Source organism: Aquarana catesbeiana, linkage group LG13, assembly GCF_042186555.1.
Source record: "Aquarana catesbeiana isolate 2022-GZ linkage group LG13, ASM4218655v1, whole genome shotgun sequence".
NCBI classification, from domain to species: Eukaryota; Metazoa; Chordata; class Amphibia; order Anura; family Ranidae; genus Aquarana; species Aquarana catesbeiana.
The window spans coordinates 79,697,947-79,711,233 of NC_133336.1; the positions used below are offsets into that span (position 1 = coordinate 79,697,947).

At 39.1% G+C, this 13,287-nt stretch overlaps 1 protein-coding gene across 4 annotated transcripts in view; it reads right to left on the bottom strand.

Annotated features, from left to right (window-relative positions):
• The window catches only part of PAPLN (papilin, proteoglycan like sulfated glycoprotein), a 208,906-nt gene that overhangs the window by 54,087 nt on the left and 141,532 nt on the right, over positions 1-13,287 (bottom strand). For 3 of the 4 annotated variants that reach the window (XM_073608654.1, XM_073608653.1, XM_073608655.1), the window contains 5 exons: positions 8,303-8,383; positions 6,983-7,155; positions 4,700-4,823; positions 4,468-4,594; positions 873-932 (listed from right to left, as the gene is read on the bottom strand). In XM_073608654.1, coding sequence (XP_073464755.1) covers positions 873-932; positions 4,468-4,594; positions 4,700-4,823; positions 6,983-7,155; positions 8,303-8,383 — 565 coding nt within the window. The remainder of the gene's footprint in view (positions 1-872; positions 933-4,467; positions 4,595-4,699; positions 4,824-6,982; positions 7,156-8,302; positions 8,384-13,287) is intronic. The other variant, XM_073608656.1, reaches the window with a different exon arrangement.

Below are 13,287 nucleotides of genomic sequence, written 5' to 3' on the forward strand. Positions count from 1 at the left end.
AAAAAAGGTGAACTTGTCCTTTAAATCTTTGCACCAGACATGTAAGATCTTAAAGCTTTAAGCACCCGCTGCACCAGGCCCACTTCCAAAAATCACCAGAATGTAAAAACCCAAGAAGAAGCAACACACACTTTTTATTGATTATTATTTTTTTTTTGACATTTTGGTTGTGCATTAAACATTCTAAATATGTTTGATTGCATTTTTTATACACAGATTATTTGTTTGTAAATTATTTTTTATCAGGGGAGTACTTCTATGGAATAAAGCACAAAGTTTATCCAAATTAAATTCTGCAGTGTGAACTACAATTTTGCTCATTATTGTAAATACGAATATAAAACTTTAACCAATATTTTTTTACAGCCAGTGTTTTGCTGCTTTTATAAAAAAATAATTTACTGGCCTGGCAGCATTGAGCCAGAAATTGACGAGAGTATTTAAGAGATAGTATGTGGAATCAAAGAAATCTTAAATATTGTATGTGTGTATTTTAAGTCTATGTATAAAATAATTCCATGTGAAGGTTGGAACAACAAAAACGTTGATCCATGTTCATCTATAAACCTCAGGCAGATGGCAATATTCCCCAACATTTGTATTAACCCCCTGGATCATTTAATGCACAAATGATCTGCAAAAAATATAGTTGGTGATAATAAGAAAGGTGTTCATTTTATTTTCAAGTTTGGCTGTTCTTTGGTATACACAGCATACATTCTTCCATGTGAAAGCAAAGCTTGAAAAACACAAGGCAATTCAATCATTGGTCACCAACAGACTGTAGGTTTTAGTATCCCTCAGAAGACACTGCAAAGGTCAGTAGGTTAGTGCAAAGCTGCACCCAGCAAAAACATTTTTCTCCCGTTTACCTGTTCATTTTTGTGTTCACTATTCGACTCCACATTGTTGGCTGATATATGTAAGACATCCTTTTACACAGAATAAACACATATAAATGCATTGTATGCACAAACATGTACATTTACATTACAGTGCAGGTTATTTTTTTTGGGTGAAGAAGAAAAGAAAGTAGGTTGTAGTGGTCCACTGTGGTGAGAGTTTCTCCAGGTGGCAGACAGGAAAACTTACTGATAAAATTTAAGATTAGTTGGATTCAGAAGGACCTCGAAAATAAAAAGATCCAATTTTTTAAGAATGATTTAAATTTAGCAGGGATCCATTGTAAGGGACAAGGAAAAGTAAAATCCAAATAAAGAGAGATCATTGTAGTACGAATCACTGCAAGACCTTAAAGTGACGATATCCAAAAATATTTTTTTAAATAACTTGTTATTGTGTTTTTCTGTCTTCTTCAAACGTCCTTCATGAGCTTTCGAACCTAGCCTTCCCCCCTCACTTTCATTAGTTTGAAACAAACTGTGCACGTTAGCTATGGTCAGTCATATACACTGCTTTATGCACACTACAAGTCTCATAGTCTATAGTTCCTAGTCCATCTCAGGAGCAGACAAGATCGGGTGGCTCCTAGATACAATGGGTACATGAAGGATGAACATAGCCACCCACTAACAGGAAGTCTGATCACAGCAGCAAAACCAAAAGTAATTTGGAGATTTGTGGAAGGCTGGTAGAAGGTACTTTTTTGAGTTTGTAGTACTTCAATAGTTTTCTTTTCTTTTAAACCTGATTTTAGTGTCACTTTAAGACCAAGAACAAGAAAATCAGATTCTCAGAGTCACGAGGAATATTTGACCAAAATATCAGTATCATGAGGAAATAGGGAAAATTGAGTGCTGTCCGTGATACTTTTTTTATTTGCACTAACATACAATTTTTCAGGACAAGCTTTCGGGGTATGTCCCCTTCTTCAAGGTCCAAGCTGACCTTGAAGAAGGGGACATACCCCGAAAGCTTGTCCTGAAAAATTGTATGTTAGTGCAAATAGAAAAAGTATCACGGACAGTACTTAATTTTCTCTGTCACAATTGCACTAATATGGCTACAATCAAATCAAGTATGAGGAAATAGGAAATTATTAAGGTGGAAGTCAAAATTTACTTTGTCAAAAAATCATTGGCAAGGACCTCTAGTTAATGCCCCTTTCCTGTTGCATTACTGTTTTGCAGGTTAACATATTTATATATCTGATATTACATTTCCAATGACTGTTTTTCTAGGCTATGTTCTGCAACATTTCTGAAACATAGATCTGCCTTTTGATTTCAGTGGGGATCGGATAATACCCTTGAAAATTAGTGACCACTAGAAAGGTGTGTAGAGCCAATCCAGGCAGCTTGATTTGTCAGCCACCTTGTTAGGTACATAGACTAATGAAATTTTAATGGTAAAGATATGCATTTGATCCCCTTTTGAGACACATTTTAAAATTATCATACAATACTTCTACTATTTTTCCATTTAGTAGGCAAAATCCTGTGCCTTTACAGATGAGTTATTTTTTTTCAATGTAAACCAAATCGGGTGCCTTTACAGCACTAGGTCCTTCAGCCTACTAGGAGCTATAAACAAATGTGCCATATTAGCTTTTTCACTCCACTAAGTCAGATGGTACCAATCCAGTGAATACTGCTCATAGGCTGCTACTTTTAAAACAGGACATTTGGATCATGTGACCTAGTTTTAGATGACATTTGTTTAAGATACTTTCACAAATACAACATCATTTTTTATGAGGGAATGTGTATTTTGCACATCCCTGTGATTCTTTATGTTGCTATGTCTTTATTCTGATGCCTTAACTTTTACTTTAAGGGTCCTTTCACACGGGACGGATCCGTGATGATCCGCCCCGTGAACATCCGCTTGCTCAGCGGGGATCGCTCCGTGGATCCCCGCTGAGCAGGCAGATAACAGGTCTGTCGCTGCACACTGTGCAGCGATGGACCTGTCAGAGTGCCGCTCTCCCCTATGGGGGATCGGATGATGACGGACCGTAGAGTCGTCATCACCCGATACGAAAACGGAAAAGTAGGTTTTTCCTCCGTTACACTTTTTCGGATCGGAGCGGGTCAGATGTCAGCGGACATGTCACCGCTGACATCCGACGCTCCATAGAGGTCAATGAAGGGTCCGTTCAGGTACGCCTAAAAAACTGACAGGCGGACCTGAACGGATCGTTCATATGAAAGAGGCCTAAGACTGCAAAAGGATTGTTTTGGTTGTTGGTTGAAAAGAAAAGTATCAAATACCATGCCCAAGAAAAAGTCTAGAGTTTTATGTAGCCCCTTATAGGCTCAAAATATCCATAATCTAATAGGAAAGCGAATTATCATGATAATAATTCCATTGATGTAATGATGGGAGGCAATAACTGAAGTCAGGGTTGTATCCCTATGTTGGGACATGGGCCCAGTGGTAGCTGTCACATCTGCTTCCCCTGTACTACACCACTAGATAGCAGTGGTGACATAATAAAATATCCATAAATACAATATGCATACTAAATATCAAATATATGATATTTGTAGATGTGTGGTACTTTGAAATAACTGTAAAACAGATAAAGGAAATCAACAAAAAATGTAACAATTATTATAATGGATAAGCCTAAGCTTATAAACAGAATTTATATTATGTAAATTAGAACAAAACCATACTGTAGATATGTGCACTGCCAAAAAATTTGTTAATTTTCGTTTCATTCGTTTTTTGTTTTTTTTTTTCGTTTTTCGGATCATTCGTTATGATCACAATTAGTAAATTTGTAAATTCATACATTTGTACATTCATAAATTTGTAAATTTGTACATTCGTACATTAGAAAATTCGTAAATTTGGAAATTTGGAAATTCAAAATTCAAAAATCCGAAAATTCGAAAATCTGAAATAGTAACTAACTATTAAATTATAGGTATTGTAATTTCCTTTCAAATTTGGCTGTTAGTGAACGTAACAAATATGAATTTATCCGAAGTTACGAATTATCCGAAATAACGAATGCCGCATCTAAACAAATGTAACGGAACAAATTAATATTAAATAATAATAATAAAAAGTTTTTATTTTTATTGTTGTTATTTATTATTATTAATTCATTACGTTTCATTCGTTTGGATGCGGCATCCATTATTTCGGATAATTAGTAACTTCGGATAAATTTGTATTTGTTACATTCACTAACAGCCAAATTTGAAAGGAAATTACAATACCTACAATTTAATAGTTATTAATAGTTCAGTTATTATTAGTTAATTATTATTTCAGATTTCCGAATTTCGGAATTTACTAATTTACTGATTTACGAATTTATGAATGTACGAATTTATGAAAGTACGAATGTGCAAATGTACGAATTTACGAATGTACGAAAGTACGAATTTACGAATGTACGAAAGTACGAATTTACAAATTTTCGGAAAAAATTAGTTAAATGGGTTTTCGTTAATTCGGATGTTTCCGAATTAACGAATTTGTCGAAATTTGTTAAAAAATGAATTCGTAATGAAAACTAATTGCACATGTCTACCATACTGTATATCTCACCTTTTTGTCTGTGGACATGGCTGAGTGCTGCAGGTTCGGTTGCTTGGTGGAGCTCGTTTGTCCCTACACATATAATCTGGGTACGCCTCATTGTCTATTGTGCAGAACACCAAGCGGGATTGGTAACCTATGAGAAAATCAAAGACAGGATGTTATGATATTGGCTATATATAATTAAAAGGCTAACACTGAAAAATAAAAAAATAATTTCTTCTTGTCTAGATTCTCTTACCTCCACCACACTCTGCACTGCATTCACTCCAAGAGCCATAACTCCACTGGTAGTCGTCTGTTTCCTCCTGGTTGGGTAGGTAGTATTGATATTGTATTCCACGGTTGGGTTCTTGTCCAATGAGCTGAATTTAACAACAGTTATTTAGCCCAATGACTAAGGATAATTACACTGAAATTTTAATATCAACATGGAGGATGATTATAGTTTTTTGGGAGCCCAGTTGCTAGAAACATCTACTGGAGTTCTTAGTCCACTGCCAGGGCTTTTGCCATCTGAATTAAATTCTACATTAACTTCTTTGAAGAACTCAGTGGGGTAAGTAAAACAAGGCAGTAGCAAACATTGCCACATTTAGAATTTGTGTACACAGATGTCAAAGCAGCTGCTACTAGGGAAAATGGCTTGCATTGAAAATGCTATTTTTGTTTGCACTTACACAGACTTGTATTCAGGGGTAAAAAGTAAATCAGGTGCACTGGAACACAACTTGCTGCATTAAGCAAAATACCAATAAAAATACAATTGAAATGAACACAAGAGGACAAGGCTCCATACGATTAAAATCAAAAGTCAACATTGCCTAGCAAAAACAAAACACATACACAAGCCCTTACAACGTTTAAAGGGTAACTCCACTTTCGTATATAATAATATAGTGTGTACAATTGTGATACAAGTCATATTGTAATTGAATGTTATTACAAATTACCTTTCCTTTTCAATCTGCAGCCGCTGTAATTTTCTATAAATGCAATGCATCTCTCAAAGCATCACTGTGCACCAAAATTCAGGAGACCAATTTTAAAATACTAACGAGATGGTATCTGATGCCTAGTCGTTTACATGCCATCTTCCCTGACACATCAGATCTTTGCTGGAGATGCCAAAGAGACATAGGGACAATTTTACACATCTTCTGGGCCTGCCCTAAACTGACAGAGTTCTGGACTATCTCCCAAAAATTTACAGACTATCAGATCCCCAACGAACCAACATTCTTCCTACTGCATGTATCGACAATACCCACTAGAGTCTATAAAAAGTCTATTCTGCGACACCTTCTAAATGCTGCCAAATCCTGCATTCCCTTGCTCTGGAAACAACAAAATCCTCCAACCACTGCGACTTGGCTGAGGAAAGTGGAAGATAGCAAAAAAATGGAAGATCTAATTCCAACAGCACAAAACAGACACAAGGTTTACACGAAAAGAAGAATTTATGGAATATGTTCATATTCTCAGAAGAGGGAAAAGCCCTATATGGGACATGAGCCCTCAAAGTTTACACGTGACGAAATGACTCTGCTGTCCAGAGCCATAGCTGTACCTAGCCCCCACTCCCTACCATCCCCACCCCTCAACCCCTACCTAACCTCTTCCCTCCTCCTACCCTCACCCCCCTCAACCGCTCTTTTTTCCCTTCTAGCTGCCCTACTCTACACCCTTTACTCCCCCTCACAGTAACTGTTAGTTAAAGGGAAAACTGGAAAACAAGAATGGGCAGCCCTATTTCCTGACTGACAACATCGCACAAGTTACCAATATCGCAAGTAGAAAATACGAGATGACAGAGAACCTACATGAAAGATTGTCTGTGCATGTAATAATTACTCTTGTATACATCCTTGCTTGATGTAATATATTTCCACAAGGCTGCAAACTCGTCTTTCTGAATGTTATTACTGTTTTACTTGGGCTCTCCCCTTTCTTGAAGTTTAATAAAGTTATATTTGAAAAAAACTAAATGCAATGCAACATGGCTACATGGAGTTGTTCTGTACACAGAATGTGTGCTGACCACTCCCCAGAAACATAATTTCCTGCTTGTGTGATTTGCTCACCGATTTTCCCAGAAGTCTGCCTAAGATACAAGTTAGATTTCAGGCATCCCCTGCAACAAAAATGTGATTTTTGGTGAGATATTTCCAATAGGAACATGTCTAAAGGAATGCAGGCCCAGCAGCTTTCCTCATTAGTGCCCTGCAGCTGCCACAGCTGATTGATAATTATGAAACCACTCCCATTAGACCCACTCAGCACAGAGGAACAAACAGGGATTTCTTCAGAATAACAAAAGGTAGGAATCTGCAACAAAGGTTGTTATAATCCTTGCAATGTACATAGATCACCCAGGGGGGAATGTTTTTTTCTCAACAAAAGTAGAGTAATGCTTTAAATTGAAAAGATATAGATATATTTCTCAGCAGTAGTATGCATACTGAAGATGTAATATACAATAAGAAAGATTTGTCTCTCCTTCATTTGTCACCAACAGACATACCTCAATAACCAGGGGTTCAGTAGTTGGTCCCCTGGCTGTTAGGACCTCAGGTGCAAGGTCTCCCTCTGACCCTCGATAGTAATGAAGGATGGTGCTGCCTATGTGCAGAGCTCGGCTGTATTCAATGGTCCAATGTCCATTCAGGTAATACTCACCACGTACATTCTTTACAGCTGAAAAGAAGAATATATAACTATTAGATAAAATGTACATTATACTGTACAAACCTTTTTCATAAGCAAATTTTGATATGTTTTGTTCCATATATTTTGATTAATTTAGCAGGATTCATTATTAATTGGCCATATTTTTAAAGGAAACAGCTTGCGTTAAAAAATCAATTCTATATAATATTATGTTGCTGATTAATGCTAGTATCCAACAACATTGTCAGCATTTCACTGTCATTGTCCTTATATGCAGATTACTGTGAAAGTGAGTGCTATTATGCTATTCTGTCTTGGATTAAAACCATTCAGTAGAAAGATGTGAAATTGGACTGCGTGTCCTCATGAGAAAAGCTCTATAGGAGCCTAAAACTTAGACTCATAGAGCAAGAGTTTTATGCCTGTGATTCCATAGGAGAGATTTCTGCTCAATTCCTCTCTTGACTACCAAACTGGAACAGGTAAGGATAGAAATACACTAAAGATGACATTAAAACTTAACAGTATTGTCAGCTTTCTTCACTCTTTTCAAGAAAAGATATATCATTTTTGCACAGGGATAGGATATCTGTTTTTGCAGATAAAACAATATTAAGTAGTAAATCTTGCCATATATCTTAAGGGCCTCCTGAATACGACCTCCATCCCTTGGTCACATTTTGTGAGAAAAACAATTATTTTATGGTTAAATAAGTTATGTGAGAATTTGCTTGAAAAACTCATACATTTGTCGTACTATTTTGGGACAGATTTATCTCACACAATGTACTAAAGTCAAACAAGCTGTTCACTCTAGGAAATGTGCCCCAGAATTTAATGAATGAGGTGAAGTTCTACTGACTTCCATCATCAAGTCCTGTCCAAGAAAAATTCTGTTATTTTATTTTCCTCGCACATGATTGACATTTCCCCACATTTACTAGGCTCTGGGGCAAATTCCCTTGCAGCATAAACAGCCTATTTGCCTTTAGTAATCAATGTTTTTATAAACAAAAGAGATGTGTTGTACACACTGTGCTTGGATTTCTACTAATGTCTCAATAAAGAGTTATGTATTTTACTTTCATGCTTCTTGCAATAAAATTTGGGGAAAACATTGTCCTTTAAAAATGTAATTTCCAGTTTAAAACTTTCACGATCATTCTGAGTTTACCTAAAAAGTTCCTTGTAGGAGTGATTTCCTTCACTTGAATATTGACTGCTCCAGTGGGAATAGTGAACAGTTGGCTGTAGCCTAAAAGACCAAGAGAAAACTCTAATATAAACATATTTTTATACTTTTTTTCCCACATTTTTTTTATAGAGTTTTGAAAAGTACATACAGAGCTACAAAAATGGGCTCATCCAAAAAGCTTGTACATTTGACATATGTGAAAGGTGGTAAGGCAGCCAGCAACAGTGTACAGGGAATCGTATTATGCAAACTGTAAAACAGTATTGAAGGGCTAGCACTGAGCATTTTGCAGGCGGTATGTGGTGCAACGTGGATTAAATATGCAGCTTCCACCAATAAACAGAATGGTAAAGGAAAATAAAGATGAAAAAGTAGGGTAAACAAGTAAGGGGTCAAAAGTAGGGGGGTGGGGAAAAGGGTGGGAGGAGCTGACCATGGGGGTTGACACTATTCCCAAGTTCTAAGGTATTGTGGAGACTGTTGTTACAATTGCATTAATTCGCTGATCAAATTTGCACTGTAGATAGGATGTGACCCATGGCTCCCAGAAGTCTAGTTCCTCATTAATTAGGGTCCAATGCATTCAAGTTTGGACTTTGGGGGCAGATAGGTGTTGCGAGAGCCATGCCTTCATGATCACCTGCTTTGTGGCTGTAAGGAGGTGAGTCATGATGCTAAACTGAGTTTTAGTGTGTCCGGTTTTCTGTTGAGAAGGGCCTCCAGTGGATTTGGCTGCACCAATGGCGAAAGAGGATTTGGATCATATCGTATACCTGTCGCCAAAGGCAATGCATCACTAGGCAGGATCACCAAGTATGTATAAAAGAGCCCGCCTCCAAGCAGTCATGGAAGCAGTAAGTGGATGTGTTAGGATAGTAGAAATAAAGAGCTTGCCGCTCCAGGTGAATGAACTGTGTAAACACCGCTCCTAAAGTGCCTCAAAGAAGCTACTTGCAGGAATTTTTTTGACGTCCTGCCAGTGCACTGCTCCAGTGTGAAAGCATTCGAGCTCTCACACTGGGATTGCAGATGAGGCTTTTTTCAGGCGCTATTTTTAACGCTAACGTGCCTGAAAAATGCCACCAGTGTGAAACGAGTCTAATCTCCTGTATTATTGTTACTATGTCTGCAGTCTCTGACCATCTCCTGTACCATGTCTGCAGTCACTGACAGTCTCCTGTACTATGTCTGCAGTCTCTGATCATCTCCTGTACCATGTCTGCAGTCTCTGACCGTCTCCTGTACTATGTCTGCGATCTCTGATCGTCTCCTGTATTATGTCTGCAGTCTCTGATCATTTCCTGTATTATGTCTGTAGTCTCTGATCATCTCTTATACTATGTCTGCAGTCTCTGATCATCTCCTGTATCATATCTGCAGTCTCTGATCATCTCCTGTAGTATGAGAAATGTATGTGGTGGGGGGCGCTAGGTCTGAGTTGATAATTTGCTATGTTACATGATAAATATCATGCCCAAAAAAAATTAATTTAAATATATATAAATATCAATGTGCCATACAAAAATGCTAAATACATATATAAACTACATAGAAATAATGCATATACCAAAGGAATTACAACCATGCAATCCCTGCATGTGTTAAAAAAGAATGTACTTGTGGAAATACATATGAAAATCCCAATAGAAAAGTCCAAGTGCAATTTAAAAAACAAACAAACAACTCAAATGAGTGAATCTTCCGATGTGTAGATGAGCAACCTTCACCAGCTGTGTTGTACACCCAAAGTGCTCTGTAAGTGGATGTCCGCTTACCAGAAGTTGTTGACCTTATTAGTTAAAAGAAGGTCAGATAAAGCCTTTAGCAAGAAATTACTTGCTGCAATGGAATGGATAAGCCGTGTGGGTAACCTTTTCCTCTCCCCCAGTAGGATATCGGGAAATATGTAGAAGGATACAAGAAGAACTAGAATAGTGTAATCCTGTTTATTGTAAAAACGATTAAAAACAAAAGCAAAATGGCTGCTTACATTTAAAAGTTCCCTCGCCCGGCACTGAGGCTGTTCTGCTCATATGGGACTGGAAGCTCCGCTCTGCACGTGGTAGCTGGCGTGCGCTTCACCACCAGCTGCCGACAACCAGAGGAACCGAAATTGTGGATGAGATTGCGTAACCAGGCACACCTCGACGTACGTTTCATTTCCCGTCTTCAGGAGGCGTCCTGAAGACGGGAAATGAAACGTACGTCGAGGCGTGCCTGGTTACGCAATCTCATCCACGATTCTGGTTCCTCTGGTTGTCGGTGGCTGGTGGTGAAGTGCACGCTTTGGGTGTACAACACAGCTGGTGAAGGTTGCTCATCTACACAGCGGAAGATTCACTCATTTGAGTTGTTTGGGTTTTTTTTAAATTGCACTTGGACTTTTCTATTGGGATTTTCATATGTATTTCCACAAGTACATTATTCTTTAAGACATGCAGGGATTGCATGGTTGTAATTCCTTTGGTATATGCACTATTTCTATGTACCGGTAGTTTATATTTGTATTTAGCATTTTTGTATGGCACATTGATATTTATACATATTTAAATTAATTTTTTTGGGGCATTATATTTATCATGTAACAGCAAATTATCAACTCAGACCTAGCACCCCCCACCACATACATTTCTCATTTGCACTAGAATTCACATCTAGTTTGGGGGATAGCAGCTTTTATTTAAAAATTCACAATAATTTTTGGCGCGAGGTTTATATATTTTTATCACCTGTAGTATGTCTGCAGTCTCTGATCATCTCCTGATCATCCACTAATGGTGGGGGGGTTGCGCGAAACGCCGCGCAGCGCCACCTCCCTGAAATGGGTTTGCCACCTCCCTGAAATTAGTTTTGGCAGGTTGGGATGTCTATAATATATATGTGTTTTTCAAAATATGACATAATGATCATTTTAATTTTAAGTGTCAAACCCATTAAACACTAAACTGCTTTAAAACATATTATATACTAAGATCACAAAGATATAATATAGCACCCACACAGCTCCTCATCTCTCTCCCATCCCGGCAGCCAGTCATAAAGAGCCCAGCATACATAATGATGTTGCTCATTGCAACGCATTGTTTACATCTCTGCAATTGGAATCCCTGAGATGTAAACGATTCTGTCAATGAACCGGCAACCAGAGCAAAATTTTAAACAAGTTCCCAGAAATGATTGTTATGTTTTAATCCCTTACCTGTTGTAAAAAAGAAATACAGGAAGTAAAACGTGGTTTTAGTTCATCCTTAGTTCCAGTCTGATATAGAGTTTGCATGGTCAAAATACATTTCAGAGAAAAGGGTCATAAACAATGTACACTGCTGCCACCCCAGGCTTTTCTGTGGACAGGAGCAAAGAAAGAGGGAACTGAAGAGGCTAAAGGGACAGTCAGCCATGCCACCAGGTGGGTGAATGTTTGTATGTGCTATGTATAAGTGGGTGGTGATGAAAAAAATCATGGGGTGTGCTGTGCGGTGGGTTCTACATACTTGACACCTGCACTGTGCATGTTACATACACCTGACCCCAGCACTCTGTGCATTACCCATCACTGATTCCTACACTCTGTACATTATACACACCTGGCTCCTGCACTTTGTACATTACATATGTAATCCCATTCCCAGCACACTGTAGTTGGTTGGTTGTTGTTGGTTAAACTGGATAGACTACTGGATTTGTGACAGTTAGGAAGGATAGAGGGGGAAGTACCAGGGAGGCTGATCTTGGGCTGGAGCATCCCAATAAGTACGCTCCACTGAGTGACATTGGTGAAACTGGTCAGGGACCAGCACTGCTCGAGCTGAGGGACTCGCCTAGAAGCCAGGAGACTCCTCCAGTGAGAGTGGGGGGGGGGGGAAGCGAAGGGAAAGGATAGACAGATTCTGGTGGTAGGGGACTCAATTCTTAGAAGGGCAGAGAGGGCAATCTGTGACAAAGACCTGAAGTGCTGAACTGTATGCTGTCTACCAGGCGCTTGTGTTCGGCACATCATGGATCTGGTGGACAGATTACTGGGAGGGGCTGGGGAAGACCCGGCTGTCATGGTGCACTTGGCACCAATAACAAAGTCAGAGGCAGATGGAGTGTCCTAAAGAACGATTTTAGGGACTTAGGAGCTAAATTGAGGAAAAGGACCTCCAAGGTAGTATTCTCAGGAATACTACCGGTACCTTGAACTGCACCAGAAAGGCAGAGGGAGATTAGGGAAGTAAACAAGTGGCTGAGGAGCTGGTGTAGTAAGGAGGGGTTTGGGTTCCTGGAGAACTGGGCCGACTTCTCAGTCGGTCACCAGTTCTATAGAAGGGATGGACTGCACCTAAATGAGGAGGGTGCAGATGTGCTGGGAGTGAAGATGGCGAAAAGTTAGAGGGGTTTTTAAACTAGGCGATGGGGAGGAGGGTCCAGAGGTAGAGATAGTCAGCGCGGAACATATTCCAGAGGGTAGTATTGGGGGAACTAGTGGTAGGTTGACTAAAGCACATAAACCCGAGGTAAATATAGTAACAAGTCCTATTTGCAATCTCGGAACACCCGATAGGAGGACAGTATGCGACTGGTCTAAACTACGTGGCATGTTCACCAATGCCAGGAGCCTGGCGGCAAAATGGGTGAACTAGAGATACCGTTGTACGAAGAGGATTTAGAGTTTGTGGGAATTTCAGAGACCTGGTGTAACAGCTCTCATGATTGGCTGGCAGCCATTCAAGGGCATTCCCTTTATCGGGATAGAGAGGGTAAAAAGGGGGAGGGGTATGCCTATATATCAGGAATAATGTATAAGTGAATGAGAGAGATGACATCAATAAGGGAGCTAGGGAGGAGGTGGAATCCTTATGGGTAGAGCTCCAAAGGGATGAAGCTGAGGGGAAAATAATACTGGGAGAATGCTATAGGCCCCCAACCTGAGGGAGGAGGGGGAGACGGACCTCCTATCACAATTTGGGTTAGCAGCAAGGATG